Source organism: Struthio camelus, chromosome W (genome assembly GCF_040807025.1).
Source record: "Struthio camelus isolate bStrCam1 chromosome W, bStrCam1.hap1, whole genome shotgun sequence".
Classification (NCBI taxonomy): Eukaryota; Metazoa; Chordata; class Aves; order Struthioniformes; family Struthionidae; genus Struthio; species Struthio camelus.
The window spans coordinates 59,998,549-60,019,524 of NC_090981.1; the positions used below are offsets into that span (position 1 = coordinate 59,998,549).

General features: G+C 45.0%; 1 protein-coding gene across 1 annotated transcript; it reads left to right on the forward strand.

Moving 5' to 3' along the window:
* Positions 1 to 246: 246 nt before the first annotated feature.
* On the forward strand, positions 247 to 16,472 carry LOC104151992 (aquaporin-3). Its single transcript, XM_009687084.2, has 6 exons — positions 247 to 481; positions 11,031 to 11,157; positions 11,326 to 11,463; positions 12,577 to 12,695; positions 13,870 to 14,087; positions 14,794 to 16,472. Exons 1-6 carry the CDS (start codon positions 374 to 376, stop codon positions 14,960 to 14,962), a joined length of 879 nt encoding a protein of 292 aa, XP_009685379.1. The 5' UTR covers positions 247 to 373; the 3' UTR covers positions 14,963 to 16,472.
* The last annotated feature ends 4,504 nt before the right edge of the window (positions 16,473 to 20,976 follow it).

Genomic DNA, 20,976 nt, shown 5'->3' on the forward strand with positions numbered 1-20,976 from the left:
GGCAGATTCAGCCGTGTGCTCTAGCTGGTAGATGATGAAAACAGCAGGAGCTAAGCATGGACATCTTTGCCCTGTTTTTTAACTCCTCTGAAGGAAATACTTTCTTTTGAACCTCCTGAATCTTTAGCTCATCTGTGTGAGCGATCAAAAAAATGAAGAAAACCACCGACTCCGTCCTATCTTGAAAAGGAGGGGATAAAAAAGAAAGTTGAGTTTGAAGGGAGGGTGGAAGGGGTGTGGTTAGCCGGGAGGTGTGTCAGGCATCGCTGAACTTATTTATAAGCAAAGGCAGCTGTGCTAGGGGAGAACTCTTGCTGAGTTTTTGCCAGCTGCTTCTTTTCCCTGACAGATCTTGAGAAACGCCTTTACTGCAATGGGGAGGCAAAAGGATGTTCTTGCTACTATCGAGGAGCACCTGAGAATCAGAAATAAGCTAGTCCGGCAAGCGCTGGCCGAGTGCCTGGGGACACTGATTCTGGTGGTAGGTCTGCACCGGGGTGCTTGGGTGCTCTGTAACTGCTGGGTGCAGAGGTAACTTGTTCTGGTGAAGGAGCTGAGCTGGTGCTGGAGTTTGCACTGGGGGTGAGCCCAGCTCCTGTGCAATCTGCCACGTGGAGTCTAGGGGAGTAAAAGTTTCCTTAGCCGCAGGAAAGTGTTAATGAAAGTTGCCAAAGGGTGAGGGTTAGGATTGCTGATGTGGGCTGGGCTTTGCAGGTGTTTGGGGGCTTTGGTGTGTCTATAAAGTAGTGGGAGTAAAGCAGCTTCTGTATAAACAAGAAGTTTTGCTAGAGATCATGCAAAACTTTTTTTTTTGTTCTTTTTCTGCTCTGGAGCATTTTTTGGCACTGAAATATCATGAGTGTTATCAGTTGGGGGAAATGAAAGCTGTTCCTCCCACCTCACTTTGTTTTCCAAGTGAGTCCTACAAAGAAGATGCTGGAGCTCAAACAGTTGAGAGCAATTCTTTGCTGTTTGCTGCATGTTCCTCAGGGTCTTATCAGCTGAACTGCAGTCCACCATGCTGGTCCCTGCTGGCAGCTGATCACAAGCTTGTGCTTGCCATGCATGTAGCTGCACTGTGCTGTCGTTTAAAAGCATGTTAAGTGGTGAATGGCAATAAAACCCCTCTGCCAGTTTTAGTGCTCAGGTCCCAAAGGGATGGGATGTAAGGAGTAAAGTAGGGTGGATCTTATATTGATATCTGTGTAGGTAACTTGATTTGTTTTGAGTGGTCCTGGCTTGCTTTGAAATCCAAGGCAGACGTGAACAACCAGAATGCTTGGGGGAGAGGGGTGTGAGAAGCAAATATCAGTGCAGCAAAGCTGGGATAGGGATATCTAGCTTTGGGCATCTGCATTTGGAAATGTAGGATTACCTAACATGCTGTAAGTAATGGCTGGTGTCTGGTGTGCTGATATTGCAGCAGCAGGAAGTTGGTGTTTGCACAGTGAATATATGGAAGTTTATCTGAAGTGGTTTAAATCCAGAGCAATGCTAAAGGCTTCAGTGACTGTGGATTTACACCACTTTGTAATTGATGCTAGAATTGTTTGGGGGAAACCATAACAGATGGAAGAGCTGAAAGTGGAGGAAAGCTTGAGGAAGCTTCCTGTGCTCCTAGAGAGAATGTAGGACAGATGCACTATCCAAGCACTCAAAAATAAGATGCTGCTTCCTTTTTGGAGGAAGAAGGGCTATTGAGTGTTGAGAGGAATGGAGGACTCTGCTAAGTCCCTGTAAAATACTACCAGTCCTAAAAGAAAGTGGTTTCTCACAATGCAGTGGCTTTATCCTCAAAGGGACCAAGCTTTGGTGATTTGCAAACAAGTCCTTTGGTTTCTTGGGGTTATTTGGGATTAAAGTGGGTAGGAGCTAGTAGGAGAATGATTAACAGACAGTAATTCAAAGATAACTGCAACAACAACATGAGAAAGCTGCCAAGTTCAGGATAAAAGTAAGGTAAGGCTTATAAGAAGGAATAATGTCTCTTGCTATCCAGGCTAGTTCACTGGAGAAACCAGGCAAGCCTCTAGCCTTGCACGTTTTGAGATTTCAGAAGGGCTTGCGATCTTAACGTGATTCTTGCTTCCAATTGTATCATTTGGTGCAAAAGAGACCACTTCTCCCTACAGCTTTGCCTCTCCCAGGCAGAGAGCAGCCGGGAGGTGCTCAGTGCTGAGGAGGATTCAGTTCAAAACCGCAGCTCCTCTCTGAAATGAGAGCAGGAGCAGGTGCCTTCCAGACAAGTTAGTTTGCACAAGCAAAAGTGAAAGTAGGAGAAAGTGGGAGTACTGTGCCTGCTGGTTTAAAAACAGTGTGTGTCTGTGTAAGAGCAGATCCTCCTCCCTGCTCAGGACTTCCTGAGCTGGAGGCTGGGATGAAGGTTTAGACAGGGAGAAGCAAAGAAAATGCTAATTTTAACAATGCTCTCAACTCTGTCTCAACAGGCTTGTAAAATTGACCAGGGCTCTCTTGCAGCCCCCAAACCTCTGGAGCAGATGGAGGGCTGTGGGTATGCAGTACCCATCATGGGGAAGATGGGGTGGGCTTGTGGGAGAACTGGGGAAGTCCCAGACATGGTGAACACCTACTGGTTACCAGCAGGGAGTAAATTTAGGGGTGTCCTGGGGCAGGGAGCTGCAGTATTGCTCTGCTGGGCATTGTTTAAACTCATTTCTGCCTTGGAGCTGGTCAGAGTTTGTTGTTTTTTTTGTTAATGAAGTGACACTTTCTGATTTTATTTTACCAAAAAAGAAAAAAACTCTTTTCTCTTCTTCCTTCCTGCTTGGATTCCTCTAAATCTTTTTATTATGTTATTTGCCTGGAACAAAGAGCTTGAAACTGAGTTTTTCCCCCTATCAGAGGGGGTAGGTAATAGTTTGAATTGGGGAATCCCAAGATGGAGATATCCTGATTCTGCTGGAGGAAAATTGACTATCTGCATCCTGCACAAGCCCACGTCTGCTGAGCTGGCTCTGAGTACATTTAGCTGCATTTGGATCCAGTAAACATCTGTTATGGGCTTCAGATAATAAAATACCTGAGGGAAGCCATGAGGTTCATGAAGTCGTCTTCATGGGAGACCAAGGCAAGTCTTGACTGAATGTGAAGAGGTCTTGAACAGAATAACTGGAAATAGATTTAGGCGTTTGATATAATTCACACTGAAATCAACTTACTGGGCCTGAAGGGAGCAAGACTGTTTGTTTAAAGCTTGGAGCTTACTTGAAATTTCACTGTGTAATGTAAAACTTGTCCCACTGTGGATATTGGCACAGCTTCAGAGTCCTCCCATTAGATGTCTCTTCCCCCTGCCTGCATAATGATTGCAGCTTTCAAACTTTTCTCTATTCCTTGGGTAGCAAAACTATTTCAGACCACTGAAAGGCCAAAGAGTCTCTTTGCCTCTAAGAAAAAACCTAGTTTTTGATTTAAAATTAAAAAAAAGACAAAGGAAGTAAAACCCTACCTAAAACAAAATAGTGCCTTTTCTTAAGATAAGATAAGGAAAATAATCCAACTAAGGCAGCCAAGCCCTGCGTAGCACAAAGGCAGCAAGGTGTTCTTGCCTTGTACGTTGCTTTCAACTTGCACAGCACCTTGCTCAATGTAGCTCCAGTCTGCAACTAGCGTCCTCACTGTTACAGTAATAGTAACTCTGATTTTACTTTTCCTTTGATTAAAATGACATTTGTTTTTCCTCCCTTCAAACTGTAATTTGAGTGTTACGTTAGCCTTGAACTTCATGCCTAAGTCAGAAGCGCTCCTTACTAGCAATAGTTAAGCAATGCAAATGCTGAAGGTGTTTTTCAAGTCACTTGCTGTTTGTGTTATTACTGTAGCAACCCATTAAAGTGAGATTTCCAGCAGTGGGCCTCTGCACCTTCCTTAAAGGCTTGATCTGTTGCCTTGCTCTCCTGGCTTGAAATATCAGAGCTGACTCTGTTCAGTTTTTATATTTGAGAGAAGTAACTTGCAGTTATAATAGATTTCCAGGTCAGACTAATTGCAATTCACTGCTGTTTAGGCACCAAGAATGAAAAACAAATAGCATAATAATTCAGAATTGTGTGTGTGCATGTGGTTTTTTCCTTTTTTTTTTTCTTCCCCCCTCCTATCAGGGCTTTGTGGCTAGGTGGGAATCTCTCAGTTATGAGTGTGCTGCAGACTACAGAAACCAAAATAGCGAAGAGGTTGGGATGATCAGATTGAAAGGAGTCTCATTTAACTGTTGGCACTGCAGATCCCAAAGTCTCAGCTCATCCTACGGCAATCCAGGGTAGCATGGCAGTTCTGCGACGGCTATTTGCGTTCTGCTGATTTTTCTCAAACCCAGCTTGCCACACTTGGAGAATGTGGCTTTTCCTTTGTTAATGTTTTGCTAGCGTTTAAGAAGGGCTGGAAATATTTCTATAGGAAATATGTTGAGGTCCACTTCCTGCAGAGCCTGTGTGAGGGTGGAGGTAAGGGACCTTTTTAGCACCTTTCATGAGAGGAGCTCAAAGTGCTTCGTAAGCTCTGGCAAGATCCATCCCTCCTTGCTCTCCTCTCTTGCAGGAGAGGGGAGATTTCTCCTCCCTAGAAACAAGACAGTTCAGGCACCAGGACTTGCCTTTGGTTCAGATACAGCTTTTCCCCAGCAGTGTCCAACTCTGATGTGACCAAAACCCCACCCTGTTTCTGGGTCTTTCTAAGAGCTTAAGCTGACTTGAGGGACAAGCTGACTTTTTTCCTTTTTAAGTTAATTTTTATGAAGTGGTCTTGCTTCAGTGACTGGGGGAACAGACTGAAACAATGAATTCTCTCTAATGCCCCAACTCCTCTGCTGATAGTTGCTCATTGTCATGCTGAGTGCTGTTTGTCTTCCCAGCTCTGTGCAATTACAGTATGTGATGTATGTGTAGCACAACTTCCTCCTTATCTCTCAAGTCCTGCAGCATTGCCTGGCTCTGAGAAAGGCTATCTGTGCAGAAAGAGCTGTAACGTACAGGCTATTTGTCTTTTTCCTTTCCTGTAAGGCTGTTTCTGCATGTGCTGACTCCAGCTGTGCTGGAGTCGAAGTTGGACTGCGAGATCTTTCTCACTTTGCAAACTGTGAATGTCTACCAGTCTGGCCATTTAAAAAGACACTTCGAGGAAGGGCAAAAATGATAGTGCTCCCTGCCTGGTTGTGTGGACACAGCTGGTAGAGGTTGTCCTGGCCATGCTAGTTATGGGACTGAGGAAGATATGTATGGGCTGCTTGAACAGAAACAGGAATTGGGATGGATCCAACTTCAGATCTACCCACATGGGTCCCTCTCCTTGGGGAGGACAGCAAGAGGCCATGGTGGAGCTTAGCCAGAGTCCTTGAATGTCAGAGAGGATTTTTGCAGTGTCATAAACTGTTTCTTGCTTTGAGCTGAAGGGGAGGAGTTGGGAGGATTTTGGACTGGCTGTAAGATGAGTCCTCTGTCCTGTCTCTCCCAGCTTCGCTATTTGAGGGGACTGTAGGATGGCCCTAAGTCATTGCACGTGCGTGTCTGATACTTCAAATCTTTCATCAGTAGCTCAGTGTTTCTTCTTTCAGACTATCCTCATAGCTCAACTGCCCCAGCCCCCAAGACTGCCATTTTGTCATCTCTCCTGCTAACTGCTCTGACAGCAGCTAGGTCTGAACAGCCTTTGGCATTCACTGATGTGACTAGGGTAGATTTACAGAGGGCTCCTTGCCTAATTCCTGGTTTATTTGCTGGCTGAAGAGGGAAGTTGCAACTCAGGTAATAACATTCCTCCTAGGTTATGCTGGCAGAACTTTCCCATCTTGATTTAGAGATCAGTCTGTCTGAAGTTGAAGAGCAAATGTATCCAGGCCTTTTGTTTCACACCCGAAGGTATGAAAAAGCCCTAACAAAGAAAAGAGAAGGCAAATGAGAGAGTTAACCTGGCTGTTGTGCGGGAGAGTGCTGGGGCTTACCTTCCTCCTGGGTTCATGTATGGAACTGCTTTTCTCAAAATATTTATAAACTTGGATGGCTTCTTCATTATCTCTTTCAGTTTCTCCCTCCCCCCACCCCCCGTCGAAGTCCTTTCCTACCAGCCTTCGCTAACTCGAGAACTATGTTGTCTCTAGCCTCACCTTCTCTACCGAGGGCAGAGGGGACAGGGTGTGTTCACTTTGGGTGACAAAGCCGGGTGGCCTATTTCCAAACCTGCAGTGGAGATGGGGAGCTGAAGTTTTCCAGAGTACGAAGTAATGCCCAGCAATTCGTTACCTTTCCCTGCTTTCTGCTGCTGCTTCTGGCTCTTCCCTCTCTTATGCAGGCTCTGGATTTTGCCAACCCTTCACTGAGCCAGTTCAATCTGCTAATCCTGCATAAAAATGATGGGTGGGTGGGTTGTGGGGCTTTTCTCCCATATTAGTTTTCTGCCATGCAAGGAGTTGAATTGGCTCATGAAGGGAGAGGAGTGAGAACCCTCCCTGTCTGCAGGGTAAGCCAGGATCAGCTCAAGCCGGTACAATGAAAATGGGGAGCAGGTTTCTATTAACCTGGTTAATGGGTGCATGGCCTTTACCCCAATTCCTACGAGAATAGCTTTAATACATCAGAGCGATGCTCTGTTCTTGAACTTGTTGAGTGGGCCATAGAGGTATAACACATGACTGCTGCATATACTGCCATGTGAGTGTCTAACCTGGTTTTCTGTTGGTTGAGATGTTTTTCTGATAATGTAAAAATAACATGTTGGAAGCAGTCATTAAAATCAAGAGCTGATTTTATACTGATTTTTATATACCTTGTGGGTGGGAACCACTGTCTCCTGACGCAGTAGGTGTAACGTTGACTGAGGACTTTCACGTCAATTATATAGACTTAAAGGCCACATGGGTTTTTAAAATTAAACAAACATTGAATTGCTTTTATTTGACCTCCTTGGCCTTTGAACTCAAGCTAGCTGCTCCTAAACTCATCTCTGCAAGCATTGGAGAAGGAAGACACTTTAAAAATGGATGCTGAGTGCCTTCTGTGGCACAGGAGGATATAGACCTAGAATGAAAGTCTGTTCCCTTGAATATCATGTAGACCACAATGACAGGCAGTACACGCTCCTGGTATGTGGCCCAGGCTCTGATGCCCCCGTAAGTGAAGGGGTGAGGGGGAGTCTCAAAAGATTACAGCAAAAGGGGAAAAAAAAAAAATCTTTTCAGGGCTGTGGGATTCGTTCTGCCCCACCTTAGAGAGGAAAGTCAGAGTTAGTTGCCCTGAGTTCTCTCTACATCAGTGGAGAGAAACGGGACCCTTGACTGAGCCATTTGACTTGACCTAGATGCCCGTCTTGGAAGGATGGCCTGCCTGCCTAATGTTGCTGTTTCCCCTTGTTGAGTGCGAAGGGAATACAAGATGACCAGTTCAGACTTTTCATACAACTCAGATGTCTAAAAGTAGGTGAAATGAATCCTACTCTATGCAAACATGCATTTTGCATATCATTATGATAGCTGCCATAACTGCAGTGTTTGTAAATATAACTACCGGAACTGTTTCTTTCCAAACAATGCAACTATCTGGTGCAACTCACTGTGTCAAGGTTACTCTTACACCTGACATGTGAAAGTGTACTGCTGGCTGCAGCTGAGCTCTGCTACCTTACACCAGCTGGAGAGGGCTGGGCTTCCATTTTAGATGCTGTAATGTCAAACCACGTGCCACAAAAGCTTGGGTGAGCATGATTTGAACTGATTGTTAAAGGTCAAATGCCATGGATGGATGCTGTGTTCGAGAACGTGTGCATGCTTAATGGACTCTTCTGGCACAGGGTGGAATTGCACACATGCATATCAAAGTTCAAACTTGCCCCTAAATATCACCTTACTCTTTATCTGCTGAGGGTCAGGTTTTCCACTGTTACGCTGAATTAAGCCAAATAGTGCTTAGGGCTCATCTGATAAATATTTGTAATGCTCCTGTGGAGCAGCTCTGGAGTGTTTTTCCACAGTCCATAGAAGAGTCTATGGAGGAAAAGCTGGAGAGCTATTACTAGGTGTAGGATAGGGGGAGAGGAGGATGGGGAATAACTTTTTGGGAAATGGCAGCATTGGAATCCGTCCAGGTTAAAGGGAGACTTCCGTGGGTAAACAGGGGAAGACTTTACTCTGTGGTTTCTGCAACTAAAAAGTATGTGGCTAGTGAGCCAACCGCCATTCACTTGCAGAACTGCCAGTTCTTCTAGAGTGAGTAATACAAATGCCTACTTCAATAGGAAGAACCTGGAGCCAACCCTGCCAAACTCAAATGTCCAATGCAGCCTTTTGTGGGCTCGTCCCCTCCCTGGTCACGTCAACAGGCTGTGTGGCCTCAGAGAGGGGTAATGCTCCAGGCAGATACTGTCCAAACCTCTGTCTAAAGCATATTGAAGCTCCTTTGAGGTCAGGAAAGGAATAGATGTCACACTGGGCATTACCTAGTATTTACTTGCTCAGTAGGAGTTTATGCTTCCCTTGGTTTGGGCATAGCTGGGAGTGATGACTCTGCTGCACAATAGACAAGGCTCATCTCTTCTGCCTTTGCATGCAAGTCTTCTCTGCAGTTTCTCAGTTGGGTAGCTCAGGGCTAGGTTTCTTAATCCAGTTGCTCAGGGCTAGGATATTGAAGGGGCTGTTCTGACTCTACCCAGTAGAGAGCAGTGCTGGATGTCCCCTCTCATTTGCTAACGACTTCTATGGGTTGCTTTTTTTTTTTTTTTAAATCTAAATGAGGCCCTGTGTTGTGGACCTGGCCTCTTTTTGGGAGGTACCTGTGTACAGAGTGTCCATCCCATGAGCTAGCCTGTAGCCTATCTGACCACTCCTTTTCCAGCAGGCAGAGTGCAGTGTTTATTTTATTAGTAATTCATCAATTGCCAAGGAGATGGGAGGGGATGAATTAGCTGTGTTTTGGCTTTGCCCCTGTTCTGAATTGCTCAATGGGCATGTCCAGTATTGGCAGAATGGGTGGAGAGCCAACTCCACCTCCTCGATGCCCATTTGGTGACTTATCCACTTGGAGAGGATGCCACCTCTGTGGCAATTGGGTAGTCCTGGGATGATGAGGATTACAGAAGCAGGAAGTCTAGATGGGTGGCCAGCTATTGCTACTGACCATGTACCCATAAGGAAAGTCGTGATCTCTATGAGCATCTCTGACCTTTGGGAGCAGGCAAGGACCAAGCTGCAGTCTTTGAGTCCCTGTTCTGGTTCAAGGATGCTCTCAGTACCTGATGATAAAATAATCCCTGGTGTAAACTGAGAATCAACTTGGGTAGAGTCAGTGGAAAATACAGCAGATAGTAGATAATGAAGAGACTTAGCTAGAGGGAAGGCACCCAGCTGGATGAGGGAAGGGCTGAGCTGCCAGGGATGGACTGGGCTGGGTTGTTGAAGTGAGCGCAGAAAGGATGGTTGGCAGCTTTTGGATGTGGTTGGGAAAGGAGTGTCTGTTTGGAGCAAACATCTTTGAGCCTGAATACATGCCTGTCCTTAGCTACTAGGAGACACCCTTTATCGCCCAGCAGAAAAAATTGTCATCTCCCAAAGTGTTTGATGTACCTCTGCTCCCGAACAGAAGGCCAAGCCTCTGGCTGTGTTGATGGGAGTGTTGCCTGAGGAGCCTGGATGAAAGCAATGATTTGCCAGCCATACAGTTAATATAATATGAAGTGTTTGTGCTCCTGACTGGTGACCTGCAGATCTGGCTTTTGGACAGCAATAGTAGTCTTTTTTTTTTTTTTTTTTCCTGGTCAGCCTGCTATTTTATCCAGTGAGTTTGTCCCAAGGAGCGACTTCTGTAGGTGTGGGTAGGAATGAGGGCTTCTGCTGTGACTTTTTTTTTTTATTTTTGATGGCACCTGTGCCACGTTGGTATGGAGGAGACAGGTCAGCTGTGTTGCCCTGCCCCATTCCCACCTCCTTTTGTCATAGGAGGGATACAGCCGGTTTGGGTACTATGGGCTGTGGTCAGAGTGCCCACAGCAGGTGGTGAACTTTGGGGCTGAGACTATTGTTGGAACCTCAGTTCAAGGAAGCAGCCTCAGTCTCTCACTCTGTCAACCTTGGCTGCCTGAGAGAAACAGTCTCCATGAATGCCAGGCTGAATATGGCCTTCAGCCATATCTCTATTTCCAGGCTGTAGTGAAGTTTTCCCCTGCCAGTGCTACTGCTTTTTTAAAAAATAACATACCCAGATCCCTCATCTGAACAGCTGCACAGTAAATAGCTAGGTCCAGGGAACAGTCTGGCTGAGTTAGGATTCATTTCACCTACTCTTAGCCACCACAAAATTAGATGTTTTGTCAAAGTCCTCTCAGCCTCCTGTACATAGAAATGGCTGTGAATTGTTGGCTGATCTTGCTTTCAGTGTTGGCCTTTATTCTCATTCCTCCTGAAGAATGAGAGCAAGCCAGGAGCTAGAGGTGCCCTATATCCCCTCTCCTTCCCTGTTATCCTTAGAGATGATGCTAGGTGCTTTGACTAAAGGCTGAAGATGTGAAGGCTTTGGGTCATAGGTGGGCTAGGAAAGAACTGAGAGCTTGGAGAAGAGGGATGGTATGGAGAAGGTGAAGGCAGAGCCGAGAAGAGTCATATTCAGCTGATGGTCAGGACGTGTGTCATCCCCTGAGGAGACTTGAGGAGGGAACAGAAGGGGTCTCCCTGCAGAGTACAAGAACTGTCTGGAGAAGGGAAGGATCAGAGAGAGAGTGGTAGATCTCCAGAGGCTTTTGAAGATGAGAAGAATTTACTGCTAGATCCAAAACTGGAGAATTTCCCAGTTTCTATAGTATTTTTCCCCAAAGTACAGAAGATGTGGCTTCTAGCAAGAGTGATGATGGAAAAAGCCTCTAGCATAAGATACACAACAAAGCTTGTGATCTGGTGCTGACTCTGGCATCTCTGTCAAGGGGCTGGGGATGGCGCATGCAGATGTAAGCATGACAGTTGTGGGCATCTGTTCAGCAACTGGCCCTGACAAGAAATGTGGAGAACGACTTCAATCCCTTCTTTTTTTCCTCCCAAGCTGTTTGGCTGTGGGTCTGTTGCACAGACCATGCTCAGCAAAGGATCTCATGGAGGCTTCCTGACTGTTAACCTGGCCTTCGGCTTTGCGGTGATGCTTGGCATTTTGATCTCGGGACAGGTGTCAGGTATGTTGCAACTCTGCCTGGGCTGGATATAAACAATGAGAATTGTTACATAGGCCCAGATGGTTGTGCTTTTTCTATGGAGCACTGGTATGGAAACCAGCGTTCCTTGACTCATCTGAGGCCCAAATTCTGCCTGTAAAGATGCACTAACCTCAAACCTTTCTGCAGGTGGACACTTGAACCCAGCTGTCACTTTTGCCATGTGCTTCCTGGCCCGGGAGCCCTGGATCAAGTTCCCAGTTTATGCTCTGGCCCAAACACTGGGGGCTTTCCTGGGAGCTGGCATTGTCTTTGGGCTGTACCATGGTAAGCAGAGAAACTTTGCATGTGTTTTGGGGCACAAGGGGTGCTCTTCATGACTGACTTTAGGGAGGCTGCTTCCCAGATCAGAGAAGCATTTCCTTGCAGAGCAGGAGAGCTGGGAGGTCTTTTCTGTTCCCACGGTGATGATAGGTTCAAGCCTCCTCAAATCAATTTGAAGGCCAGCCAGCATAGTCATATGTGAATCTTCATCCTTAAGTAATGATCACTGTAAGATCAGCCACTGGATGGTCCCTCTAGTAGCTACTGTCTAGATTAGAACAGATCTTCCAGAAATGCTGATGAAACACTTCTAGTGATGGAGATCTTATCCTTGTGCATGGTTCTAGAGTCAATTTAGCTGCCTTGGTTTTAAAAAAAAAAAAAAAAAGTTTCACATTGAACCTCTTGTGCATCTAATCTTGTGTTAGCTTCTAGACAGTAAGAATGTTTTGCCTGCCCTTATCAGGGTGCTGGCTACATCTTGGAAGACATCCTAGAAATCCAGTTCCTCTTACATCTGTTCCCTCTACATCGTAGAGCAGAGCAATATTCAGTGGCAACAACTAAACACATTTTTTGACGTTCAGACAAAGGTTTAATACTGCTAAACACATCTTTGATTATTATGTAACCCTGAAACAAAAGCAAGTAAAAGCAATCGGCACTTACCAATGTTCATGACTTAATGGATGTTAGATCTAATTGGTGTTTGTTGCAGACGAGATCATAACAATACCTAGGTGTCCGACTCCACTGCAGCTCCACTGACCCTCCCACCTTGGTGGGAATTAAGACTCAGATTAGTGTTCCCTTTTGGGTGAGCTCTAACTCTTTGCTAGTGCCTGGCCAATAAGAAACATTAGGAGCAGGACCTTTGACCTTTTGAATCTGAGTCTGGCTGCCGAAGTGTTATGGTGGACCACACCCTGTGTTTTCCAAGCTGGCATTTGCTCTATAGCAACTGGTTTCGCAACATGTAGCAATAGGATGCTCAGGGGATTTTGTCTCAATATTCACAGCTCTATGGGACCATCTTCCAAGCAAGTGCCTCTTTGATGTATGATGCCAAATGAGTGACCTTTCTCTCTCTCTCTCCTTCCCTTTCTTCCCCTCTAGATGCTATCTGGGCTTTTGGCAAAAACCAGCTGTATGTAACAGGACAGAATGGCACTGCTGGTATCTTTGCCACCTACCCATCTGAGCATCTGAACATTGTGAATGGATTCTTTGACCAGGTAAGAAGGTACTGGGGGAATACCAGCAACTGAAGAGGAATCATTCAGGTTGGTTCTGGGCCTCTGCTTTGGTTAGGGCCAAGAATTAATTGCAATTTCAAGAGAAGATATCTAGAAAGATTTTTAGAGCAGACAGGAGTTCCTCCCTAGCCAGCAGGGAGAGCAGGATCCAGAAAGGACCTTTAAAGCAAGAGGGCTGGTGTTAAGTGTACTGAACAGTGGTACAATAGATTACACCTGGCAAGAGCACCAGTGAAAAGGACACCACTTTGCTCTTGTGAAAGTGCCTTCTATCCCACTAGTGGGCAACCCTATGTTTTTATCTTCCTTCTGAAATGGCACCTCTGAGCAAGCCCCACCTAACGCCCAAGTGCTGAGGAAGTGATATGGCAAATTGTACAAGGATGCCTGCACAGCAGGGGGCTGGCTCAGCCTTGGACACCTAGACTAGCCAAGTCTGACAGTCTGGACTTTGTTTCTGGGGATGCTTCCCATGGCTCTTGCATGAATGAGCTTGAGCTGATGCTCTAGGGTTCTCTCTCAGTGGTTTGTGATCTTCTGATGAGTTCTTTTTCCCTCTGCCCACGAGGAAGTTTCCTCCTCATAAGGAAGAGGAGCACAGGGCAAATCCTCGTTATGGGTGTCTAGCCATCTTGGTCTCGTGGCAAAGCCTGAGATCTTAGCCTCTGAGGAGCCACAGTGTGAGAAAGGGTGACTCTTCCTCACTCCCACTGCACCACTCTGGCTGCACAGCCCAGAGGTCAAGGAGGGGCATGGGGCAGTGGCTGCTGTTGGAGGGGGTGATCTCCTCACTGAAGTTTTCACCAATCCCAAAGACCAACAGCAGCTGCCCAGCTGTAGCAGGCTGGAAGTAGATTTGGGAAGATGTCTTCAGCAGCTCTGGCTGTTCAAATGCCTATTCATAGCTCTACTGTTTGTGGGGGAAGGTGTGAGCTTGATCCAGCCTATTGGCTGCCAGGAGAAGCATGTTCCACTCTCCTGTTCTCCAGTGGGTGCTCAGTCTATTGGGGTCTGATAATGCTATGGGATAACTTAATGCTTTTTCACTGCAGAGGACGAGTTCTAAACACATAGGACTTCAGAGGAGCTAAGTAACTTTGTTAAAAGATTAATCTGGATTAAATTGTTTTTCCTCTTTCCCTTTTCTCCCCAGTTCATTGGCACTGCCTCCCTGATTGTCTGTGTCTTGGCTATTGTGGATCCCTACAACAACCCTGTCCCCATAGGGTTGGAAGCTTTCACAGTTGGCTTCGTTGTCCTTGTTATTGGAACCTCCATGGGCTTCAACTCTGGCTATGCTGTCAACCCTGCCAGAGACTTTGGGCCTCGTCTCTTCACAGCCATTGCTGGCTGGGGCACTGAAGTGTTCTGGTAAGTGCTTGCCAATAAAAGCCTAGTGGCCAAAGGGTGGTGGTAGGGGGGGGAATAATGAGCCCAAGTAGATGGTACCTCTGGCATCACAAAGAGTCTTAGCATCCAGGAGATATTTTTGGATTGTATAAAAATCTTTAAAAGACATTAATTGCTCTAATTTCTTGAGAAGCTATAGAAGCAGGGCAGCTTCCAGCTTTGCTATCAAGACAGATACCTAGGAGGATCCATGAGAAGTTCAGGTTCACCTTCAACATGAGCTCTTTTGAATTGCCTATAATCATTTTTGGGTGATAGTAAGATAGTAGGCCTTAGTCGGTCTTCCTTTTTTGTTGCTGTTGTAGATAATTGAGAGTCATGAACAGTACAGGCTTCCTGCTGTCAAGGGATGCTCTGCCACAGGCAGTGGAAGGGAAGTGAAGGCGTCTTAACGTAGGCACTGTAACAGCTTTTCTTCCATCTTGGTGAAGAGACAATCTGGAAGTCCCAGAAGTAGCTCTTTTGAATTGCTTGTCACTTGAGCTTGCAGGAAGGACACCATCTGTCCTTGATGCTGCTGTGGACACTCAAGGGCTGTTGTCTTTTGCAAGTCAATGGGGATGTTTGGGGACAGCCAGGTCTTACATTGTTCCAGCTCCAAACATGGGGGTATCAATGCCTAGGCTGCAGTTCTTGTCTCATTAATTTTTGTTTGTTTGTTTTCCAGGACTGGTAGGCAGTGGTGGTGGGTCCCAATTGTTGCTCCTTTCCTTGGTGCCATTGCAGGAGTGATAGTCTATCAGCTGATGATTGGATGTCATGACGAGCCTTCTCCACCTGCCTCTGAGCAGGAAACAGTCAAGCTGGCTAATGTGAAGCACAAGGAAAGGGTCTGAGAAAGCTGCCACCCAGGTCTGGCAGACACATGTTACTCAGGACTGCAGTCAGCAATGAGGAGAAAGGAGTCAAGGAGAGCTTCAAGAACAACAGGAAGAGTTTTTGTTTTGTTTTTTTTTTAGTTTGTTTGTTTGTCTTCCCCCTCCCCCCCCCATTTTGCGATATTCTAGCCTACATTCTCTGTACGTCCCTGATGCATTTGCTTTAGACACTTTCCTGTGAGCCTTTCCCCAAACGTAAAGATATCATGTAATCTTTCCCTAGTAGAAGGAGAAAGAGGACTGTAGGAGTCAGAAGAAAAGTGGGCATTGTTGTCCAGTGCCTCCAGTGCAGGCTGGGCATTCAGCATCTGTTGCTCTTCTGGGCTGTGATGCTGGCTTGGTGTGTCAACTTGGCAGATCGCTTCCCTCCAAGGTTGTGTTCCCATCTGCAGAGTGGGAACGCTGCAAAATCTAAATTGCTTTACTACCATGGAATGGAAACTCCTACATCCTGACAAAAAAAAAAAAAAAATCAGCCTATGTTTCTGTGATGGGTCAAATTCATGCTTGGTGTAGCTCTAAAGTCAATGACTTGACCCCAGGAGTGAACTCGTCTAAAAGACTTTTAATTGGCTAGACTTTTCTTGCCTCCCAGGAACTCCCAGAAGATCATATCAGTCAGTTGATCCATAATGTCAGAGAAGAGAGAGAATGCACTGTTTTTTAACTTAAGATAAAATGTTTACAAACCACTGCACCCTGATGTTTTAATCACAATTTTTAAAATTGGCACAACACAGAAGATAACACATAAGAAATCCTTGTTTTAGCCAGGGGCTAACCTGGTAAGAAAGCTTAATTAGAAAGGCTGCTACAGGGAGCCAGTCAGCTTTGTATATAAATTGCAGTCGGCTACTAGCCAAGTTCCACTGAAAACATGGTGTCGCTAAAGTTGTGTGTGTTCATGTAAATTTCACAACAGTGTGGTTTTTGTTTTGTTTTTTTTTGTTTTTATAGAGATATATAAAATGTACTTCTTAAAGCTGTTACTAAATATCAGGGTTGGGATGAATTAATTTAAAGATTTGTGGGGACTGCTTGTTCTCTGACAGCTTTGAGATACTGCTGGATTTTCCTGGGATAGCTGTAGGTTTATGACATTGTGTTCTCGGAGCATCCTGTTTTCTACCTTGCACAGTTACTGAGGTAGCCTTGATACTCAGCCCTTTTACCATGGAATTTCTATTGAGGTGCTGGGCGTTCAGGCACCTCCTGTACAGTGTTGTGATGTCAGAGGATCCCCAGCTCTCCTAATGCCGTATTATTATAGCATATTTGAAATGAGCAGTATTGGTTGTGAAAGAATCTGTGGGTCCCGTGGCACTGCCTTAGAGAAACTCTTTCAAAGCCTGTTTCTTTAATGCATGAATTCCTTCAAATGTGTAACTTTGTACACATTTCCATTCACTAAAATGATGTATTCTTTTTTGCCTTTTTAAAAAAATAAAATGTCAATACCCACACTTTAAAATGTCTGTCAGTTGTGCTTTTAAGAAGTTGTCAGTAAACTTTGCCATGGAAAGGAACTTATCTATAGCAATAGCTTTCTCTAGCCCTTTTCCTTGCTTGAGCCCACAAAAGCAAAGGAGAATTGCCTGGACATATTGCCTGTAAGTGTTAATATGTCCATGTACTCCATTTATTTTATTTCTTTCCCTTTCAGGTTGGGCTTGTGGAGCAAGTGGGAAGCATTGGAGTGGCTGTACAAAGGCCAAAGTATAGGCTATGAGCCAGGGTAAAGAACATCTTCTTCTTCTTAAGACCAAAAAAATAAGAGGCTAGAATTTGTTTCTTATCCCTTCTAGTGTTCAGCCTATCTTATTATTGTAGTATTCTTTCAGTCAAGGCAGTTCTATGGTTGTACAATCCTTCTGGGCCTTCAAGGCATCTTCCAGCACCACATCACCTTGCATGTTCCACTAGTTACTTTTGTTTTCTTGTGTGGGATAGTGAACAAAAACATAGTCCCAAACCGCCAGTGCTCCAAGAATTACTGAAATAACTTCCAGCCTGCATCCCCTGTAAATACAATTGCTGTTGCTCTTTGACTGATTTCTGTCCTGCTTTGCTTTTCCTGTATTAATTGTACTGCCTTCAAAATAACTCATAACTTCCCATGTGGTGTCATACTGAACACTTCACTGAAGTCTGGATAAATGCAGTTTCCTGCAATTCATGAACTAGAAATCAAGTGAATTAGCAAGAAAGCTACTGAGTTTGTTTTGCGTGTTCTGTCTTGGGATAAACCGGCACGTTTACCAACTTCTAAGATGTGAATGTTTATCCTTCAAAATCTGTTTAGAATTCTTGCGTATTAACTGCAATCAATTAACATAGCTGCAGAGATCCCTTCTTATTTTCCTTAAAGACTGCTAGTTTCTTTTCTATTCCTTAATCACGCAGTATCTTTCACTGATGTGATCATGTATTAACATTCTTGCTACTGACCTTATGACTATGGACTCCGGGATTTTTTTTGGTGTACTCCCTACTTCCTCCCATTCCTTTCACTTCCACCTGGGACATAGTAATTCCTTCTTTTTTTTTTTTTTTTTAAATAGCCTTATCTTACTTTTGCTTCAGTGTTCTATGTTGTTATCCTTACTAAGATTGCAACAAAACCTGGAGCTAGTTTTAAGTCAAAGTTTAAGTCTGTTTCTTTTTATCTCAGCCATATACCCACTGTGTAAGGCCTCTACTTTTCTGGAGTCTGGAGAAGTGGTGGGAGCTGCTGAGTAGATTCATTGTCTGTGGGTAAGGGAAGGTTCAGATTGAGGAGGATGGACAGAGAGCTAGAGAGATTTCAGCCTTGCCTTCAAGAGGCATCTGCCTCATTTGAAACATGACTTGGGCAGCTCTTTGCCAACCCTGTAAGGAGAGTAGTGCATAGAGTGGTTCAGTATGCTAAGTCTGAGGAGATCTAGAGATGTTGAAGTGTGGAGAGGGAAAGATGCAGTTAACTGCAGATGGTATTTTCCCTGGCAGCTGGCGCTCTTAAAACTGCTGTAAGTTGTGATTCTGTTTGTTTTCAATTTGGTTGCCTCCAGAGAACTGGGCAAGTAATTCATGTGGTAGACTGGTGCACACTAAAAGAGATTTCTTCCTCCTCCCCTCTCCCCCCTCCAAATTAAAAAGATAAGGAATCATCTTGCGGTTAATGCTTTGTTTTTGGAGTCATTGGAAAGGTAAGAATCATCTGGCCTAATATAGATAGCTAAGTTTTAGGCCAGATGAACTCTAGCCATCAAGCTATTGAAATATATTTACTTTGTAGGAAGAAATAAATCTACAATTTAAACTATTCATGCTTTACAGGAAGAGTAATTAGTCACTAGAACAAAACATTAAAAGATGTTGTGGATTCTCTATTGTGTGAAGGTTTCAAATTGAAGCTGCCTGTGGCTGTCTTGCTGAAAGGCCTTTCAATTAAACAGCAAGCTGTACTCCAAGAATAAGTCCTGGTGGAGGAAATTCCCAGACCTCTATATTGCAGAAGGTCAAGTTGACAGGAATTGTTCCTTCTGACTGAAAACATTTATGAAGTTTATAAAACAGAGTGGAGAAGTGGTCAAGTATTCCGTTCCTCTTTCTCGATTCTCAGCCTGATCTAGGCTAACTGTTGCAGGTGCTCTAACACAGTGGTGCGCCATCTGGGACCTGAGGAAACCTGCCTTTGACTCCCAGTTCTCCTGGGGCTTTGCAAATGAGCCTCAGAAGGCTCTTCTGGCTCTGTTGGCTTTGTCCTTCTGTAAAGTGGCAGCAGCAGTGCTGATCTCTAGACTCCATTCTGATCTCACACACGTGTGCTGTACAGGAGCAAGGTGGCATCCCGAAACACAAGACCCACCTTGCTAGGCACTATGGTGTGGACAGGAGAAATATAATCCCTTTGCGTAGCTCTTCTGCCTTAAAGTGAATTTCAGTTCTCTGTCTGTCAGTGGTGAGTGCTGGGCATGGCAGGAGTTTGGTGGAACTTGTGTGACCGTCTCCAAGCAGGGTTGGTGGGACTGCCCCAGAGCTGGTTTCCACATGGGCTCAGAGACAGCTGCCCTAGGATGGAAGTCATCACTGACACGTGAGAGCCACTTGTTCTCTTCCCATCTCTGTGCCATCATGCCCTTGGTTCATGACTTCCTTTTCCACCAAGAGGAGCCACTTGGCAGCTCTTTGGGAGAAGGAGGTGGGACCAAGGTCACTGAAGGATAGAAACCCTAAGGTTGGTGGGACCCGAGCAGGACAGCTGTGACAGTGCAGACACGTGCTGGAGCTCACTAACAAGGATCTCCACAGCAGGGCTAGTGACTGCGTATACTGCTCTGAGGACTGCCACATCACTGCTGTGCCAATTAGGGACTGGCACGCAGAGGTACCCTTTAGCAGGCCAGTATGCTGCAGCCTCCTGGTGACCCCCTTTCCCTAGCATGTGGCATGGCAGGTGAGAGTCCCTGCAATGTGACTGCTTGCAGAGCTGCAAAAGCCTGTTGCAAGGTCTGCAACCCAGGACAGGCCAAAGGAGAGGAGAAGGGCAGGTTTCCTTGTCTTTGCTCCTGGAAAGAAGCTGGTGGACCAGGCTTTGTTGATGGACATCACCGGCAAAGACTAGGCCACGAAGGCTGAGCTATTCCTTGCTCTGCCATGTGAGTCCTTGCTAGTTCTGCATGCTGAGGTTGTGCTTGGACTCCCAGCTCTCCCATGCAGCCAAGGATTTTTGTCTCCATCCTATACCTCAAGATAGAAAGAACTCTTAGCTCACCACCCAATTCCAGCCCAGACAGAGTCTTGATGTGTCCAGGACTTCCAAGCTTGTGGGCAGTCAGCTCTTTAGGAGCCTCTGTAGCCTTGGAAAAGTGTCTTATTCAATAAACTATATTGCTTATTGATTATTTACAACTTAGCTGAAGAAACCCATTAGCTCTCCGTTTAAAGACTAATGAAAATCCTTCCTGGCAGCACAATCAAACTCCTTGTTGAGAGGGAGGTTCCCTTTCCATTCAAGCCCCAGTTTAGGAACAATATCCCCCATGACTCAGTGCTCCTGCCCCAAAGGGGGTTTTTCTGGGTGCAGACTGTGCATTTGAGAAATACATTACGGACCTCTAGGCAAATGTATCTAAAACCCAGCCGCTGTCATGTAGCTTGTCAGTGCTGCAAAGGACTAATTTGGTTGGAGAAATGAGCAAAACTATCTCACTCCAAAGGGACTGGAGATTGATTATACTGCCAAATGAGCTTATCAGATTGAAAATATTTTCATAGATAGCCATAAAATAATAATAAAAAAGTCACACTGGAAAAGGAAAAGTTAGTAATGTAGAGCTGTGAGAGCCACAGAGAAAAAGATTCAGTCATGTTAAAAGTTAACATTTTTATTAAAGAAGCAGGTCAGTTTTTCTGGCAACAAAGTTTTGTCATATGTGTCTCATCCTCACTGAATTAGAATACAATTAAAATTCTAAGCAAGGCATATTCAAGATGTTCTTTTATTTGCAAAATTGGAGTGACTATTTAAATTTTTCCCCCAGTCCTCTAACAGTAGTCTGAGGAAAGACTGAAAATAGGGGTTTCCTTATTTAACTGCCTAATGAACTTAGAGCTAAAAAGGTGTTTTTGATGTGCGGTTCCTAAAATTTCTACAGGACTTTTAATCAAAGATCTCCATAAAATCATCCTGATATCAAATTCTTTTGCATGCTCAAAGCAGCATGCTAGCTTCTGCTAGCATCAAAGCCCTTCCCCCAGGTAAACAGCATTTCAGTGAAGTAAGAGGACCTTTGCGATTGACCTGCATAGATTGCCTGAACAGACAGCTTAGAGTTTGCGTTTACATTTGAATAGGTCTGTGCGAATACACTGCAGCAATACAGCAAGGCCTAAAGTTGCTGCACCACTGGATGAAACCCTTGATCCAAATTTTATCACAGTTTCAGGCAGCCCTGCAGTTCCTATATCCCTCTTACAAATGGTAAGCTGTA